At 43.5% G+C, this 18,839-nt stretch overlaps 2 protein-coding genes across 8 annotated transcripts in view; one reads left to right on the forward strand and one right to left on the reverse strand.

Annotated features, from left to right (window-relative positions):
- LOC110260276 lies at positions 5,743–9,775 on the reverse strand. The gene is made up of 2 exons (XM_021089239.1): positions 9,469–9,775; positions 5,743–9,024 (listed from the first exon to the last, which is right to left on the reverse strand). Exon 2 carries the CDS (start codon positions 7,774–7,776, stop codon positions 7,171–7,173), a length of 606 nt encoding a protein of 201 aa, XP_020944898.1. The 5' UTR covers positions 7,777–9,024; positions 9,469–9,775; the 3' UTR covers positions 5,743–7,170.
- EYA1 (EYA transcriptional coactivator and phosphatase 1) overlaps positions 16,222–18,839 on the forward strand; it is a 357,169-nt gene continuing 354,551 nt past the window's right edge. For all 7 annotated transcript variants that reach the window (XM_021089240.1, XM_021089251.1, XM_021089242.1 and 4 more), the window contains exon 1: positions 16,222–16,333. The gene's annotated coding sequence lies outside the window, so the exon portion shown is untranslated. The remainder of the gene's footprint in view (positions 16,334–18,839) is intronic.

Genomic DNA, 18,839 nt, shown 5'->3' on the forward strand with positions numbered 1-18,839 from the left:
TCCCCCCATAACAGGAGGAAATCATATTTTTAAAAAGGCAAACCAAATACAGATTTCAAGCCCAAGAATATTAGCAACAAGTGCGCCTTATCTATAAAACAAATGTGAGTGACAACCACAACATTGATAGTTGTTAGAACTAAGCATATACACGCCACTGTAGGTCGCCCTCAAAGTAACAATACAATGGACTGTATCAGGAATAAAAGGAGGATAAGCTTGCAGTATGTACCTTATTTGGGTAATTTTTAAAGACATCTGTAATGGAAAGGCTAAAGTACACTCCTTCCCAAAGGCTTGTTGGCAGTTAGTTTTGTGTGTGTATGTATCAATACTGATAGTATATGTGGTTTTGCTCAACCTTACAAGTGAAAAAAATTCCCTGGAAGTTTCATTGTTCCTATGTTTTGAAGGTTTTTTTTTTTGTTTTTATTTTTGTTTTTCTATAAACTGCCGTCGTGGCAAGTACTGTGGATTTTGTTGATTATTAGTTTAAACTGGCAATGCTTAGATTTTCTCTGCTATGAGCTGGTGCCAGAACACAGTCAGTGAAATCTTCCCATCCTGGAAAGATTGCAGATTAAAAGCAAACATGCAAAGTGAAGAAAGGCAAACATGCTCCCGGCTGATAATGAATACAGGGCATCACTGAAAAAAGCATCCACATCTTTCATGTCCCTCTGTGCAGTATGCCTGTATTTGTAGCCCTGAATCAACAATGTGACTGTTATCTTTTTCTATGTACATTGCATGTTCTGATTTAAAATTTCAAAATGCTTTCCCATGTCAATGACAATCTTAATAGAGTCCAATTAGTTCCACAAGGCACTTTCTGATGCACAAGCCTCTGGCTTGATTGCGGTGAATGGTGGGTATTTCCTGTGTTTAAGCCCACATATGGATTGAGTAAGGCAGTGGCAGAGGGACTACTGTTTTCCTTCACTACATCTTCATTTCTTTTTCACAGGCTAAGCCTTTTTTGTTTTTCCTGGCTCTGTTGTCAAAATACTGACCAAAGTTTTGGCTCATGGTTTGGAACACCAGGCCAAAACAATCCTCTGGAAACTAGTGTGGCAAAATGTATTTTAATCTATACATTCACCGTTCAACCATGCGCATTACCACACCCACTGACCCACTCTGTGGTTTAAAAACAACATGAGTTTGCCCCCAGAACAGTTTGATTTATAGAACAAGTTTTTTCAAGCCTGCTCTATCAACATTAAAAAATGTTCTGAGGCTTGGTTTCATCACAGCTCTTGCGGAAAAAAAAAAAAATGTACTACCTACACTGGGATCATTTTTGTTTCTGTTTTTAAAAACAAGGTGAATTCCTTGGGTATTCTGTAGAATTTTTTAAAGAATATGTTCAGATAATAAAAGATTATTGTGATAATGCTTGAAAAATAGGTCTATGTCAGCAAGCAGTTAATGCAATTATTAGAAGTATTTCCTATCACGTTACAAATAAGAAAAGAGTAAGAACGTTCCTTGAATGAGTCTTGATATTTTTCCTTTTAGGCTAATTCAAAGTAGGTTAATTCCTTTAGGTGTCAGAATCCATTTTTTTTTTTTTTTTTTTTTTTTTTTTGCCTCTTGCCTTTCCAGAAGAGCTGTATTAGATCTTTAACTCTATTTTACAATACAAGAGTATGAAGAACTGATGGCCCAGAAAACTTTGACTATTGCTTGAGAGACCAGATTGTCCAAAGGTATTCTGAAGAACTTTACTAACAGTGATCCTGCTCTTCTCCATCCATTTCAGTTCCTCCTCTAAATATCCACTGAGCCCACTTTCAAAGTTCTGAATATTTTAATGAATGCTAAGTGCCACTTCTGTCAACAAAAACAGATTTTGATTTGCATCTAATAGTACCTGTCCCTTGTTTAAGACATTTGCCTTACACAAGGCTTCTCTGGAAATTTTTACAGAATTACATTGGATTTTGCCACCTGGATTTTCTCCCAGATGAACAGCAAGAGCTAAAATGGTCAAAAAAAATATCCTTTGACTTTAAATTAAATATTAAAACTTTCAGCAAAACGCAATTTATAGTGTGTGCTGCGGAGACTTTTATGGTTCCCCCTTCCTGAGACCAAAATTGGAAGAGAGAGGGATAGGGAAGGAGAGAGAGAGGGGGAGAGAGAAGGAGACTTGTATTTAAAAAGAGTTTGTCCCTCCTTTCTCTCTTCCTTCCACCCCCACCCCATATCTGACTACTCAAGTCTTAGTAAATGTTTATAGATCTAGTAGTTCTGAAAACATAGTTTTCAAAAAATCTAGATCCTCCCTTTTGAAAGTAAAGAACTTTGTTGATTTGGGAATATTGGCAAGAGAGAGAAGGTGGAAAAAAGTCTAGGGCGGAAGGCATGGCTTTCTGATTGCTGGAGGCATCCTTTAGGCTATTAGTGCAGTATTTATAAAATAGTTTAGTTAGCTCAAATCTTTAGACATCGTGGTTCTCTTTCCTATTTTCAACCCAGTCACCAAGTCCTAAACTGTACATTCCCATAAACTAGAGACGGTCCCAGTTCGAAATATCATGTGTACTTTGAGATTCCCTAAAGGCTGGCACGCGCACTTGGAACAAGGGTTTAAAGATCTTCAATCGAGAGGCAGCTTTCAGCGCTGCCACTGTCGGCGGAAGCCTGAGTCTATTGGTACCGTGGCGCGCGTGTTCTCTGCGCACCTCAGCATTCCTGACCGCCGGCGGTCCTCACCTGGAATCCGTCGAGGCTGCACAACCCACAGTAAATGCGCCAGCCTAATCCCCGCCCAAACAGGCACCCCAGGGTGGAGGAGGAAGGGGTGGCAACGTCACATCTTTGGCTTAAATCTCTGAATTGAGGACGCTGCGGTGCATAACCCGGAACCCTGCAAGGAAAATCCACAAATGCATTAGAAGGCCAACGGCTTATTGAAGTCAACGGACTGTGACTTCAATAATCGGAATCTGAGTCGTATCTCGGAGTGCCCCTCACGTTTAGCCACTTCGTAGGAAACAGAGAAAAGCTGAAAATTCCTCGAGCAAAGAAAACAAAACTGGTTTTTGCAGACAAAAAAGGCTTTTATTATCTGTGATCTGTTTAAATATTGGCCCTGGAAATATTGGCTATTGAATTACCAATGTTTTTATTAACTCTCCAACTAATAAAATAATTCTTGAAAGGCTGAAAAGAATAAAAAAATATTAGATTGCATTTATTTTTATTAGGAACGTGCAGTTTATCACCAATTAATAATACATTCTTACTCTGTTATGCAACAGGAATACATCTGTTTTTAATACTTACTGTATAGATCATTAGCCTACCGGTCTTTCTGATCAGTTTCTGCAGTGGCAGAATAAATATCATAATTAATGCTATTTCTGTGTCTATATGTGCCCTTTTTGCACAAGATCAGGGTTGTTTTGGGACTGCTCATGTGACCCTGGTTTTCGACTCAGGTGATTAGTGTAGGGAATTAAGTGTGTCTACTTATTATCCATTGAAGATTGCAGAGATATAGCAGACAATCAGAATCATCATTCCAAATGAAAAGAAAGCATGATTCTTTAAAAGTGTTTAGAAGGGTGCACAGCAGGGCGGATTTTCTTTCTTACTGGCAAGAGTTTGTAACTGGATACGTTAACATTACTGAGAACATGAAAACATGAAACAAAAGTATTGATTCAAGAATTCACTGAAGAATCCAAGTGCAGACTGCTTGGTTTTATTTTATTCTTTTAAAGTGCAAGTTACATCAGTTGTTTGTGGCAGGCAGGTACAATGTAGCGAGCCCTCTCTTTATGCGTTTTTTTTTTTTTCAACAGACATGAAAGAAAGTGTTATTTGTATTGTTAAATTTACATTATCCCCTCTTTAATTGCATCAGCTGCTAACTAGATCTAGAAATAATGACATTGAAAGGGAAAATGGCAACCATCTCCAAAAGACTGCAGTATAATGGAAGAACCTAATTAATTTAGCCTCATAAGCTTCCATAATGGCTGACTTTCATCATTCCCACAGATGGAGCTCAGAGGAATTAACAGTGCTGTGCATCCCTACAGACTCCACAGAATGGCTGGCAAAGGGGAGATTTGCCTTTATATTGCATCAGCTCTCATATTGGTAATGCTTGCTTGAAGTCTACTTGGAAATATACTAGGAAGACAAAGTGTGTGGTATTAAAATGTAGAAGTAAAAAAAAAAAAAAGCCCCATTTTGCAAAACATCTTGCCTCTAGTTTTATAGGCTAGAGGCAAAGCAACATCTCTTTGTTGAGAGATGTGGGACTAAGAATTTAAAATTACCTGTGGATAGTCTTTCAAGTTTAAATTGCAACAGAAAGGGAAAACAAAGGTTTAGCCTCGGGAAAAGGAGTACTTTGCACTTGTCTACAGCTAGACTTTGAAAATGTCATTTTTTTTGAATGGTAATATTTTCTGAAACTTTTGGTAATATTAGAAAGTGGAGAGACGTGGTGTTCCTGTAGGCACACATAGATACACCAGTAGATTGGAGATCTATTTTAAAGATAGTTGCATCATGAAAATAGGTTTACTGCTACAATTGCTCTGCTATAGTGATGAATTCCCTAGACATTTTGTACTGCCCAAATTCATTATCAATGAAGAGATCTGGGAGCATCTTTCCCAGCCATTTTTTTTTTCTTCCAAAGAACCCTGTTTCTTTCCATTATCAAAACTAACTGTGCCTTACTGTATCTCATTTAATTGTGATTACAAAACGGATTCCTATTTCTCTCATCACAATGAATAGGGTTAATCTCAGAAAATATTGACAACAGTGTATCTATGTGTATCTCACTTGTATTAAATAAGTTGATAATCATGAAATTGAAATTATTTGCTTGGGTTCCACAGCAGTCTTAGAAACAGGGAAGATGGTCACTGCTGGGGACTCACTAGAGGAAAGAACATGGCCATGACTGGTAATGGTCACACTTATTCATTCAATGATCATTCTACTTTTATGTGCCAAGTAAGTCCTGTGTTAGGGGTGAGGATTAGCCTTTCCTGCAGGTGCCCCCACAAAGAGTGTTGAGTTTTACACATTTTTTTTTAATTTTTATTTTTTGCCAGAGAGTAGTTTTCAAGCTGCTGATCTAAATTTCGAAAATGCCCCAAATCCCTCTCCACCTCCGGAAGACTGGTGAATCAGCCCTCCGGCAAGGGCATCTTTACCTGGAGAAAGCCCTATTGATCTTCAGGTGCCACCTGGCCCAGGATTCACAATCTCCCAGACGCAAATAGCTAAGGTATTTTGCCAGTCAGCGGTCACCGGGCTTTGTTTGCCGCCAGCTTCACCAGCTCACTGCCTTTGCAGCCGAGATCCCACCCCGCGGACAGTCCGGGCTCCTGCGCACTTTCCCGCCTGGCCTCGTTGCCTCCCAGGACTCTGTCCCGTGGTTCCACCTAGTAGCGGTGGCCCCAGAAATTCTAGGAGACTTTAGCTCAGGGCAACAATTGGGTTGGAGTGTGGATGGGAGTGGAGGGCGGAGGGTCCTCAAGCTGTGAGGCTCTGCTCGCAGGCTTTTTTTTCCTCCCCCACTTGGATTATATGTTCTTGGGGGCGGGGGAGGAGTGTGTGTGCTGGGGAGAGAGATGTTAAAGCCGCCCCAAATGACCTTTATAAACTCCAACCCGAGCAGACCTTGGCCGCGGTTAAGGTCGCGGAGAAACCGAGGTGGTGGGTGGGGTTTTTAAAGGAGCGGAGACCAAGGGGAGAGGCTTTACTCCTGGTAATTTTCTGCTGTGGCAATTTCTGACGCTAAGGAAACGATACTGACCACAGGACAGTCCGCACGACTGCGGGATGAAAACCAAGGTGGGGCTGGAGATCGCAGATTCTTAGAGATCAGTAAAGACTGGCGAAGGGTTGGTTTGCGGGAATCTGTGTGCAAAGGGGCATCCGAGTCCGCGGATGCTGTGGCCTGGCCTTGAAGCGCGCAGCTTTGGGCGGAAACAGCCTGGCACGTGGTTACCCTTAGGCTGAAAAGGGTGCACAGGGATTCCGACCTCAAGCCTTACGACCACCTGGCTGGGTATTCATTTTCTGAACACAGATTGACTAATGGCTCGTCCTGCGCTAGACATTATTCTACGCGTTGGGCATACAGCCGTGTCATCTTGTGCAGGTCACTTGACCCCGCCGAAAGTCATTTCTTCATCCGCATAGCTGCAGTGTTGGACAAGTCCTCTGAGATCTCTTCCAGCTGTCAGATCTGACACAGGCGCGAATGGGTGTGCCCTCCTCTGACGGATGAGCCCCCCACTCTCGGTGGTGGGCGGGGAGAAGGACCCGATAGGCCCTTTGCTTCGGTCACTTCTAGGCATTCCTTGTGCTAAGCCGGGAAAACAGAACCGCGCGATGGTGCGGGGCCGGGGATCTAACCCATCGCAGCCACTGCAGGCTTGTTTCCCAAAATACTATCGCACACTTCGATGAAACCTCTCTAGAAGCGTATTCTTACGCTGACCATCCTCTGTGTCACAACAGGCCGTTGCAGCAAGCAGGCCGGCATTAGACCCCTATAGAGCACGGGGCCGGGGGCCTGGCCTGTCCTCACCGGGAGACTCCTGCCGCGGCCGGCGGTTCCTCTCCCGCTCGACGCTCGGAGGACAACCGACTCCAGTCCGCGGGAGCAGGACTACCTCAGTGGCCTGGCCCGCGGCTTCCGCCGCCGGGAGCTGCAGAGCGGGGCCCTGGGTCCCCGCGCCAATTGCGGCGCCCACGCAGCAGCGTTTGTTTTCCTGTCCCAGTTTCCGTCGAACTTCTGTGAGCGCCTGCTCCCGCCTCGCGGGTGTGTTTCCAGTCCCAAGCTGAGAGTGGAGGTGGAGGACGAGGGAGGCTGTCCCGGCAAACCGTGCCCCTGGGGGGGATCACCGCGCACATCCCCCCACCCCAGCGGCGGCAGGGGCAAGGTGTTCCCGAGCCCCCGAGATCCCAGGGCAGAGCAGCCGCGCCCCTGCATCCTCTCCGCCTGTTGATCTCCTCGAAGCTACAGGTGGCGGGCGCACCCCGGCCGGTGGAGAGACAGCGATCTGCCGCGAGCCTAGCCTGTCACCCTTCCTGCCTTGGGCCTCCTCACGTCACGGCTGCTGCGCCTTCCTCTAATCTCCCTCGGCGGGCTTAAAGCCTTGTGGTCCTTCCGGCTCAAGCCTAGCGCTCCCTCCCCCAGGTCCCGCATCCCGGGGCTCGCAACCAGCGCGCGTGACTGCACTGCAGCGTCCACACGCCTGGCCGTTGCGGAGCTGGGGAGGAGGCGGGGAAGGGAAGGGAGGGGCAGAGGAGATGGAGCCCGGGGAGAGGCCGTGGGTTGGGGCAAACTGATCCTCGGAGGGCTAAGCAGAAGCAGCTGTTGGTAATAGGCGCTGCTGGGGAGGGAGCGGGTTTCCCAGCCCCGGTCTCTGGCGGCTGCAGCGGGCGTGCGGGCGACCAGGGCCAACGCCCGCAGGAGCGACCCGCAGCGGAGGTGCCTGCTCCACCGGCAGGCCTCAGTGCAGATCCACTTAACCTGCCGGACCCATCAGTCCCAGAGGGCTCTCCTGATTCACTCTCCTCATCAAGACGTGATAAAATAGCCCCTCGCACCCTAGTTCCCACTTTTTCCACCCGAATGAGCACTCTCCTTTTCCCTCCAAGCACCCCAAGATAGGCGTTATTCACAGCCTCGTGAGGAGGGGGTTCAGTGACTGACAATTGATGTCCTCTAGCCTCCTCCCCACCCCACCCCCGTCCTTGCAGAGATGGCCAAACACTTCCCATTGTTCTGAGGTCAGGCAGCAAGGACGCGCTTCACTTAGAAGTATTTCTTTGGCTATCTTTTCCCATGTACTTCAGAGAAGGGAAATAAGGAAACGATGCCTGTTGCAGTTTCAGAAGCTTAAAATATTAGACAAGTGTTTGTAAATGAAAACATTTGGAAACTTGGGAAAATTAATAAGCACTTGAAAAATCCACGACAAGCCATAACAACTGATTTTTATCTATCATTTTATATCCGTCCATGATCCAACTAAATATAAAAACCCCGTGATTTTATGTAGTTTACATAAACCACAGGCATTTGGCATTTGCTTTTGAGTTTTTATTCTGATACACTCATGAGTTGGCAATTGGCCTTCCAAACCTACCAGATACATATTTTAATCCTGGAAAAATAAAATTCAGCTCAATTTATTGCATTTACAATAAAATTCAGCTCAATTTATTGCATTTATAGAGTTTTTTTTTTTTAATTTGGGGAAAGTTCTCCAAAGTCCTCCTCCCTCCCCCCTCCCCCTTAGAGTCCTGCTTTCATGGCCTCTGGTTCCACTACTTCAGAGATATCTAGTAATAAAATCTTTGCGGCCCCAGAATATAATCAATCTAGAATTTCTTTCTTTGGATGTTTACATCATGCAGGGTTTTCCTTACAATCTTGTTAACATGTTTTGTTTAATTCAAGACATGTTAAAAAAAAAAGAAAACAAGACAACGTTCTCATGGAGGGAATAATTTTTCTTAAATCTTGACTGACTTTTTCCTTTCCAAAGAATATTTCGATTTTATTTATCAAATGGTGCATCTACACTGACAAACGTTTGTCTTCGGATTCTATTTACAATTGTATATGCTTTCAGCAAGTAGAAGGTACCTTCTGAAGCAAAACAGCTTCCAAAAGAAAACCACTTTCTTTCATGCATCTGCCTACCTGTTTAGCTACTCAAAATGTATCATAAAGAGCGGTCTTTTCAGCTTTACTTCTCTCATAGTTGAGGGTTTCAGATCTCTCTAAATAAATGAAATTCGAAAGTTCTGTTTGAGGGAGATTAGGTATTGCTATATCTTGGATTTGGACAAAGGAACGGTTCAGAGTCTTTGGGCAAATAATCTCCTCCTACTTGGAAACAGCCTGGGGAACAGCATCTCTCTCTGAGGTTTCCCCGAAAAATCCCCACCGCGGAGCCGCTGGTACGTTTCTGTCCGTAGACGCGTCGCTGTCTCTCTTCTACTTTTACTGGATAAGCGCAGCTGTGAAGAACCAAAAACAACATGTATTGGAAAAGAAGAAGCGAGATTCTCGAATTCTAAAGCTGTACCATAATTTCTAGTTTCACTTCTCTCCTCCCCACCTCCCCCATCCTCCTATCCAATTTGCAGGACCACGTGTGCGGTTCTACATCCCACAGTCTCTTCTCGAGTTTCTTATATAGTTTTTTTTTCCTCTCAAGTAGTCAGAAAATAATGCCAAGGCGTGGGGGGCGGGGGGTAGCTGAAATCGAATTGCAGAGCCACCAGACAGAGCGACCAGACACGCCTGCACACAGTACCAGCAACCCGGGCTCTCTCGGGGCTTTTCCGAGACTGCATCAAATCCAAACGTGCCAGCGTCCTAGGCTGGAGGAAAAAGACCAGTTTTAGGGAAGAAGCTAGACTTCTATAGTGTAAAGGCGAAATCGACAAAGACAATCCTACCTGAGGTGAATTTCACCTAACTATCTGAACCGCTCAAGTCGTTTGTTTCATGGTCTTTGGTCACACAATTCCTCCCACGTCGCCACAGCCCCGCGCGCCACCCCAGACTCTCGGTCTGTCTCTCTCAAGCTTCCTAGTTCAGTGTTCACATCAAGCGAGTCATCCACGTTTGATCCTTGCAGCCTGGTTCGCAGTATGTTTTGAACAGTAAACACCTCTGTAGGAAGCAAAGGGTCTAATCGGTTTTTGCAGCTCATCTTTAGTTTTCGAGAGTCACCCTCGCCCCCCCACCCCCGTGCCTGGCCTTGCTGGAAATCCTCTTTCAACCTCACAGGGTACAGGTAAACGCTCCCTGCTTGCCTTTTGCCTCTTTCGATATCATTGCTTCTGATTGCACTTCAGGATTGCCTGCGTTGCTGGAACAACATCCAAGTTTATTGAGTGGCTTAAGACTGCTTAAGTCTTTACATAAGAACAAAGACTTAAAATTGCTATGAGCGGTCATAGTCATACTGCAGTGACCACAGGGATCTTGTTTTCTTATGTATAGAGGAATAACTCCTTTTTCACTCCAACAAACATTTTGCCCCAGCTGATCACCAGTGGTTTCCTTAGCTGTTTATGAAGTGGTTTGATTTTTCCTCTTGCCTATATAAATACATTTTATGAATTGAAGGGAAATATCTGTATCGTGTTAGATTTAGGCACATCATTGGGCTCAATATTTACTTCAGGATCCACAGCAAATTAAAACATGAAATCCTGGGACAAAGATTTTCCAGTAAAATGGCCATTAGCTGTCAGCCTGCTGTGCATTTTGAAGAAAGAAAGATAAAATTTACCTGTTGGATTCCCTCCTTTCATACTCACTATAAACATAATGGGTTTGGGCAATAAATAGTTCAGTTAATATATAGATTTAATATCACGTAAAAGCCGTGGCTTAAATGATGCATAAAGCAATGTAAAGTGTTGTTCCCTAAAGGATAGCTTAAGTTATCAAACATTTGTTTGATAAAACAGAATACCCTTCCAAAACAAAGTAAGCAACCAAAATGTCTGATGTTAGGAGAGAAACTACATGGAGGCAGAGAATAAAACAAAACAAAGAAAAAATATGACATAAACAAAAACAGGAACAAAAGAAGACCACCTCAACGAGCATTCAGTTGTCTGAATATCTGACTAATATTCAAGGATACATTAGGTTTTCATTCCTAAGAACATCTCTTCAATGCCTCTTGCTACATGTTAAGAAATAAAGACAATTACAATGTTTTAGACATAATTTGACTCACTAAATATTTTATGCTTATCAAACAAACAATGGATTGTTTGCTTTCTCCCTGTCACTTCTCCTTTGGCACTAAATTTGGCACTTAGATGGTGCGTGGTTTGGCATGCCAGGCAAGGCAGTTTGAAAATTATAGCTATCTCTGATGCTATTCTTCAGGTGTGTTGTTGGCCAATAGAGAGCTGATTGTTTCATCTAAATGGGCCTCAGTCCACAATCTAGGCTTTTATAGAATAATCCTTTCTGTTACATCTTTTCAATGACTCAAAGCTTTCTTATCCTGGGCTTTCTGAAATCAGGGTATACCTGTTTAGTTTTATTTTTGCATGATGACAGAACTCACAAGATGGAATAGATTTAAAATCAGTTCAATAGTAATTTACAACAATAAACCTAAAGTCAGTAAAAGTCCTATCAGCTATCTGCCAAGAACATGGTCAGGAAACAGCAAATGACATTTAACCTAGATAAGTACATGTAGCATGTCTAGGGAAATATGATCTAGAAGTCACAAATGTGAGGTCCAACGCCACACTCTTCATGAGTCAAAGTCCCAAATATTTCCATTCCACCGATCACTGCTTATGAAGCATGCAGTTCTGTTCGGAACTGTACTGGAAGAGCAAGTATGTTGGATATTTTTTAAAAAGCACCTGAATTTTATTCTTGTAGGGAAAGTGCTTTTTTTAAAAAAAAAAAATTCCTAGTTTTAAAATTTCCTATTGAGAAAGAGGAATAAATCTGACGCTTGTTTGTCACTTGATATTATAGAAACTTAAAAAGAGCAATCAAGCCATTGCCTTTGGGGTGGTGCATGGAGAAACAAGTGACTTCCACATTGAGGAATCATATTCCTGCCAAACCAAGGGCTCTTGACACATCCTCTCTTTCTAAGGTAAAGGCAGCTCATAAATGGATATGTTAATAAGTAGAATGATCTGGATCAAAGCAAACCAGAAGCTCAGGAAAGCTCCTCCTAAAATGGTAGTTGACCACAAAAAGAGTATATATGCCAAGAGAGAAAGATGATAAAAAAAGAAAAGAAAACCCAAGCAAATTCAAGTAAATATTCAGGATACATCTGAATCACTTTGGAAGAGTCACCTAAAAGGAAAAGATCAACAGAGCAGGTCTTTTTAAAAAAATTAATCAAACAGACAATTAAGTTTACCATAGTAACTATTTATGAGACACAGGATAGGGGTAAAACATGACCTGAAAATTATCTGTCTTTTCTTTGGTAGAAATCTGGTCCAGAATCCTAGTGTTACACTCCTTACTTGATCTCCTAAGCTTTAAGTGCATAAAGCTAAAAGTAATTCCCTTCATCCCACATCCTCTTACCTCCAGAATCCCTGGCATGCTTAAAGAATTTGAGATTGTTCCTTTAGGAGTCTTGATAGGCAAAAATGTATTTCCTAACCTTAGTCAATAACAAATGGTTTAGAAAACCAGTCCTAATGTTACAAGAAATTTGATGGAAAAATAAAAAACTTATGGCTCATGTAATAATTCCTGTGTAGTGAGTAGACAGCTTCCTGGTTTACTCATACGTTTTTTAGGGGAGCAATAGGCATAAATATTAAATTTACGATTGCAGGATATTCTAGTAGACTAAAAAAAAACACACATACTTTTTATAATATAAAAGTTCTAGAGTAGAGGGACCATGTCTTACACCTTGTGCATAACTTTTCTCGGTATGATTATTCTAGTGCCTTCAATTAATGTTCTTCAGCCAGATGCCCTCTATGCTGAAGGAATTAGCACGATTCCTAACAGTTCTAAAGTGATTTAACTGAGTGAAAGAAGAAGAGAGGCCAGTACTGGGGAAAGCGATTCATCTCGTGCAAGTTTCTTTAAATGGTCCCAGTCCATTCTAACTCACACTTGGAGAGGTGGCTTTGATCTTGGCTATTCTCATCAGGTCTAGTCCCTTCTCACTGATGCTCAGGGGTAAATCTTGATCTCAACTAGTGGGCTGGATCTTCACCCTCCTTAAGAAAAACTCCCATTCGGTACATTTGACAAGTTTTTTTCTATATGAAATTATGAGGCCAAGCTAAATAATAAAAGAATTTTTAAAAACACATGTGGGGAGGGGTGGGGGGGAGGGATTTCTTTTGAATCAGGACTAGTCATAACATACCTCTCAGTATAAGCAGAATACAAATGCTCAAAGTACCACAGAATTCCTTACTGATTTTTATCCCCCCCTCTGCCTTCTGTGGATCTGAATTTGAAAGTTTGAGTATGACCCGGATTTCAATGTACATTTCTATCACATGTGTTCTGTGTTTATGCCATAAGCCACAGTATAACTCTAAACTTAAAAAAATTTTTGTGCTTTATTTGCAAAAAACTTTGTCATTTCTTTATTGTACACAATGTAGGTTAGGTTAGCAGTTAAGAGTTAGCATTTTATGGCATGTAAACAGCTGAATGTTTTAAGTCCAATATAAACTAACAGATACATAATTGAATTCTTATGGTATTTACTAGTTATTCACATGGAAATTCAACAGATAAATATATCTCCATGTACACATCAAGACATGAATATAAACTCTTACATATATTCTCAACTGGAGAATTAGGAATATATGTTTTCTTGGGTTTTGGCTTGGCATTGCAAAAGACATTTAAGTTTTTATTGAAAATTTTATTCATGGTTGCATTCATATCAAATAAAAACATAAGTATTTTTATACCAAAAATCAACTTATCTTGGGTGGTAAAATTCATTTGCAGATTTCAACTCTATGCCCAGGCAGGGCTGTAAATCCACACTGTGTGTCTGTGACTGATTTGGGATTTGGATTTCTGATTTGGCTGAGAGATGTGTAAAAACCTCAAGTAGTCAACAGCTCCCTATTGGCTGTGCATCTGAGGGGTTCAAGAACATTGTTTATCCCAGCAAGTGTCTGGAATACATTATACTCGATAAATTGGCTCCTGCTACTCCTGTTTTGGAGAATATGAAGAATTTGTATACTATGCTAAAATAAATGTACTTTACCCAAGCAACAATTTTCCTTAAAAGAAAATTCTAAATAGGACACTATTTTCTGAATCTCTTACTGCCACTATTTTAAACACATGGCATTTCTGAGAGAGCAATAAGGAAATAATTCTCCACACCTTCGAAATTAGACCCTGGTTCAAAATTGGATCTGTTTTTATCCAAAGGCCGTATGAATCTAGGTTTCAAGGAGTTAAAAAATAATAAATAAATAAAATGGTCAGACATTTGGGTTGAAAATTTTTCTATATATTATTTTAAGAAGATACTAGGGTTAAGGATCAAAAGACTTTGTAATAGAATATAAAAAATTTATGTTACTTCTGAATTACATTGATTTTTCAAAATATGAACTTCAAATAAATAACAACCCTGTAATCTTGAAAAGAGAGATTTGCCATTGGTGAGTTTGCTCTTTTTTTTTTTTTTTTTTTTTTTTTTTTTTTGTGCTGCACTCATGGGCATGTGGAAGTTCCCAGGCCAGGAATCAAACCTGCACCACAGCAGTGACCCAAGCCACAGCAGTGACAACAGAACCTAACCCACTGGGCCACCAGGGAACTCCCTCTGCCTTGGAGAGTTCTTAGCAAACACATATGTGGATTATTGTTTGCTGCGTCCCAAAATAGTACTGTTGATCACCTAATTCTGTTGAAAAGATTCTAGATTTGCTTTTTTATGTTATCGAAATTCTTTATGTTTATGAATGGGTAGAAATGATAAACTGTTAAAAGGCAGAGCCAGCCTCAACAACTGGCTAATTTGGTTGGTATTTCTATTCAGACAGGGAATCGGGGTCTTATTGGGTTAACATAATTTATCAATGTGTTGACTTTCACAGGAAGTCCATTTCACCCAAAATACACGGTCTATTTTGAAACGTTTCTGGGTCTGCATACGTATAAACCTCTAACTATTTAGGATCAAAAATCCGTCTTTGTGTAGATTTCCCAGGATCTCCTGTGTGTTGGTCTTATCTCTGAATCTATAATCTGTGGCCTTTGAAGGTGAGGGATTAGGTCTCATTGTTCTGACTGAACTTTGTGGTACCCACTACAAGTCAACAGATCCTTGATGATGGATAGAAACAACATGGACCGTGTGAATCTAGCTGGTTTTGAAAAGAGTGCTTCAATAATACCTGTATTCATGTCCAGCTCTATACTTTCCCAGGCCCATTGCTTACATTATCTCATTTGATGTGAATAACTGAGTAGTGGGTGGGGGAGTGACTTCATCTGAGAGGGAGAGAGAAGTGCAAATACTTGAAGCTCATGATGACTCTTTTTTCTCCCCTTTTTAAAAAGTTTTATTGAAGTATAGTTGATTTACAAGCTTGTGATCATTTCTGCTGTAGAACAAAGTGACTCAGTTATACATGTAAACACATCCATTCTCTTTCAGATTCTTTTCCCACATAGATTATCACAGAATACTGGGTAGAGTTCCCTGTGCTATACAGCAGGTTGCTGTTGGCTAATCATTCCATAGACCACAGTGTACATGTATGCCAATCCCATAATGAGTCTTTATAAGAACACATCATCAAGCCATTTGAGTATCTTTCACTTGATTGGATCCTAATCAAGTAAGAGGAAGTTCCCAAAGAAGGTGTATCTCAGATTGCTGGGCTAAAAGGGATGCTTCATCCAATGCTGACATACTTTACAGGTAAACTTCAGGGTCTCTCTTGCCCCCATGAGGTCAATGAAGTCACAGATGCAGAGGAACGCTGGGGTGACAGAAACTTGCCTTTACCCTTCCAAAGAGTTCCTTGATGTCAAGAAAGGCAAAACATTTAGTAGCAAGGATACAGGGCGAGACCTGGAGGTTTGGTCCAGGCTTCCCCGAGTGATCCTGGGGAGCCCACTTACTGCTCTTTGCCTCAGTTTCCCTAACTCCAAGAAGACTACCTAATTTTAAGACCACTTAAAATTAGTCGAATTCAAGATGTTCAGGTATGTTACAGTGTGACTGCTATTCCTTTATACCCACCCCACCAGGAAAGAAAGAAAGAAAGAAAAAAATCAGCGTATCTTTCCTCCTGCGTTTCCTCTAGGGCCACCTCCTGCACACCTAGCTCCCTCCCATGTCAAGAGAGCAAACCCCACCACCCTCTGCCTCCGCGGAGACACTGCAGGGGCCCAGGCATCGGAGACATCCCTCGCGGCGTGGGCACCAGGCCCAGGCGCCCAGGGGAGTCGGGCCCGGGAAGGGGGTGGGGAAGGGCAGAGAAGGGGGTATCAGGAAGAGGGGTGCTGGGAAGAGGGCTCCCCTCGCCAGCGGCAACCCCCACCCCCCGCCCCGTATTGCCGCGCACTCAGAGCCGCGCCAAGGGCGCCCCTCAACCCCGAAGCACAGGCACGTTTCAGAGGAAAGAAAGAAAAAAGTTTCGACTGGCTCGAATTTCTGGAAGCTAGAGCATTTTTGGCCCCAAACACCGGCAGAGAACCCCTCTGAGCGCTGCCCCGGCCTCGCCGTTACCCATTTTCGGTTTGGTTTTGGAAGAACCGGTTCCTCGGCCCCGCGTCGCCGAAGTTGTGACCCGAGTAAGTCCAGCCTCCGGGCCCTTGTCGCCGACCACCCTCCCCTCGCGCGCTCTCTTCCCACTTCGCCCCCGGCGGCCGCGCTCCCGCCCCTGCCCGGGCCGCCCGGCCGGGTCTGGCCTCGGGTGGGGTTGCGGTGACCAGGAGACTTTGTTGTGAAACGAAATCTGACCCTTGGGCTCCGAGGCCGCGGCCGAGAGCCCAGGGCCGTGACGCCCGCGGCGCTACCCGGGCCGGAGGGTGGCGATCGCGCCCGGGGGGCAGCGGAGGGGGCGCCGCCGGCGCGGCGCCACGACCCCCCGCGGGCGATCGCTGGAGCTCGCCGCCCGCCGCCTCCCAGGCAGTCACCTCGGCTGGGCACAGCCGCCAGGTACACGGAGCCACCTGGAAGGGCGAGGCAGCGTGCGCTCAAGAATAGGGACGCGCATCGTTGGATCTGCTGGGGGACGCCGGCGTCGCCCCCGGCCTGGCCCCGCAGCATCAGGGAGTTGCACGTGGAGGGATGTGCCCGGGAAGCGTGGGTTTTCCTTCAGGGAGGTGGTGATTGATAGGGACATCAGGGGACTGAGGCCGGGGGTGGGGTGGGGGGGGTGTCACTCTTAGCTTTATGTGACGTTGTGATTGCTGTCTTGGACAAGTGCTTGAGCTTGAAGCTCTAGTAATGGGAAATATTTGAGGAGCAGTCTGGTCAAGCGGATATTGATATTTAGTGATTTTTAGCACCCAGCGTTCCTTCTTATGCCCAGAGTGGGTTGTTTGGACTAATTCAAGGAGGCCAGTTAAAAGAAATAGCAAATGAATTGGAAGAGGTCAGTGTCATCTGGCGAAGCATTATTATTATTCTATGAATAATTAAGAAAGCAAGGGAAAATAAACAGGATCTCTCTTTCAGCTTTGGTGAGGATGGGGGGAGGGAGGAATAATGCAAATGGTGTAAACAACTTTTATTGTTTTATGTTAATTAAGACTCACCCACCTTTTTTGTTCTGGGAGCCAGACTGGCTCATGCTTGATAGGTAAATCTTCTCATAAAGCTCAAGGTTTCTTGAAAAAATTGGGTGAGAGAAGGACTCAAACCTGTCAAGAAATGTGGATTGATTATATATTTAAAATGGATTATATATTCAAAAGGGTCAGTGGCAAGTGTCTATTCAGCTCCAAGGGTCCCAGCTGTGAGTGGGAAGCAGGGATGATGTGGGAGCAGGATGGCCATGTGGGCCAAGGGAGGACTTTTTCCATCCTGTTCCATGACCCTAGTAAGTGTCCTCTGTCTCTGTCTGTCTCTGTCTGTCTCTCTCTCTCTGTCTCTGTCTCTCACAGAGCTGTTTGTTCAGCCAGCACTGGGAAATGCACCATGTCCCAAACATCTTGTTACACGGATTAAAATCATTTCTGCCCTGAAGGAGCAGTCTGGTGGTCAGTTGTGACCTACTGTGACTAGTAGATGGGGAAGCACAGATGGACAGGGCTTCCCGAAGGCAGGACTGGATGGGCCTTTCGGGTTATATAGTGGTCTGGGTGAAAGGTGGGTCCTTCAGTCAGACAGCTGTTGGTACCAAGGTCATCTGGTGGAGCTGCAGGTGAGCAGGAGAGAAGTACAGGGAGAGGAGTTTGGGGCAGTGTGGAAAGGGCTTCCATAAGAGACCATACAGCCTATATCAGACTTGTTCCCTGTTTGGAAGAGAGCACAATCTAACAAGTTTCACAATTCAGAACACATGAAGGCTTTGGGGAGAAGGCAGAGGAAAGTGTAAAATCAGATGTTACAAAAGAGAAAGTATTAAAACAAATCTGTGAGTGAGATTATATAGCCTATAAAAAAGTCAAGATGTTCACAAAAGGTGGAGTCAGGGAGCACTACAGGAACACTAATGTTTTACTAATTGTTACCTTAATAACCTGAAATGCAGCTTTGAAAAGTGTCCAGTGATCCTTCAGCAACTGACTTACATGACAATTTTGGAATGTAAGAACTAGAACCAATTAAGCCTACTGCATTATAGTTTTATGACCTTGCGTCCTTTACAAAGTGATTGTTTTCATCTGCTCACACATTCATGTACTATGTGTAGGACGCATTATCAATCTTCTCCATCCTATTTGATAGTATTAATGTCATCGTGTAGATGAAAAAACAAGCTCATAGAGGTTCATTTGTTTTTTTTTTTTTCAGATTACAGAGTCAATGAGTGCCAGAGTTACTGACTTAAATCCCTACCCACCTTCTCCAAGTCTTCAGTAGTCTTTTTTTCTATCCTTTGATGCATCAGGTCTAGCTTTTGGGGGCTTTCTACGCTTTGTCCTTTCAATCATAAAGGAAACTAAAGGAATGTGGGTTTTTTTGTTTTTTGTCTTTTGAGGGCTGCACGAGCGGCATAGGGAGGTTCCCAGGCTAGGGGTCTAATCAAAGCTGTAGCTGCTGGCCTACACCACAGCCACAGCAACGCCAGATCTGAGCCACATCTGCAACCTACACCACAGCTCATGGCAATGCCAGATCCTTAACCCA

Source organism: Sus scrofa, chromosome 4 (genome assembly GCF_000003025.6).
Source record: "Sus scrofa isolate TJ Tabasco breed Duroc chromosome 4, Sscrofa11.1, whole genome shotgun sequence".
NCBI classification, from domain to species: Eukaryota; Metazoa; Chordata; class Mammalia; order Artiodactyla; family Suidae; genus Sus; species Sus scrofa.